The sequence below is a fragment of the Penaeus monodon genome, chromosome 22, assembly GCF_015228065.2.
Source record: "Penaeus monodon isolate SGIC_2016 chromosome 22, NSTDA_Pmon_1, whole genome shotgun sequence".
Lineage (NCBI taxonomy): Eukaryota > Metazoa > Arthropoda > Malacostraca > Decapoda > Penaeidae > Penaeus > Penaeus monodon.
This window is the reverse complement of record NC_051407.1, coordinates 23799442-23799866: the sequence shown is the minus strand read 5'-3', so window position 1 is coordinate 23799866 and position 425 is coordinate 23799442. Positions and strand designations below refer to the sequence as shown.

The 425-nt window shown below is 32.9% G+C and overlaps 1 protein-coding gene across 3 annotated transcripts in view; it reads right to left on the bottom strand.

The window, feature by feature from the left end:
* Positions 1–232: 232 nt before the first annotated feature.
* Positions 233–425, bottom strand: part of LOC119587032 (geranylgeranyl pyrophosphate synthase-like) — a gene marked incomplete at its 3' end in the record, with an annotated part of 8206 nt that continues 8013 nt past the window's right edge. For all 3 annotated transcript variants that reach the window (XM_037935780.1, XM_037935778.1, XM_037935779.1), the window contains 1 exon segment: positions 233–372. In XM_037935780.1, coding sequence (XP_037791708.1) covers positions 233–372 — 140 coding nt within the window.

Sequence of the window (425 nt, the reverse complement as noted above, 5' to 3'; positions counted from 1 at the left end):
TTACTTGTTAAGCAAGTGCCAATTTCAAAGGAATTACAGAAAACATTTCTACTTGTTATATATAAATTTAAACCATCCATGTCTGGGAACAAGTGACAGGAATGGGATGGGGGGGGGGGAGGCATAGGGGTAATAATTTACATTTTTATTAACCTTTTAGAGAGGACTTTTAAATAATTAATTCATACAACTTGACATTGTATGTAAGAATTAATAGTCTTAATATCCTTACCTCTTTCATGCAAAGATTTGCATAGTCATCACGAATCTGAAAGTACAGTCCCAAAATTCCTGTGATTCTTGAAAAGTCATCCTGAACTTGACTGAAAAGTTGCATTAAGCAAATAGCTAAGCCAAATAATCCACCCGTTTCTGAAAAAAATAAATATCTTTATTCCTGTTACACTCAAGGTATAAACTGTACA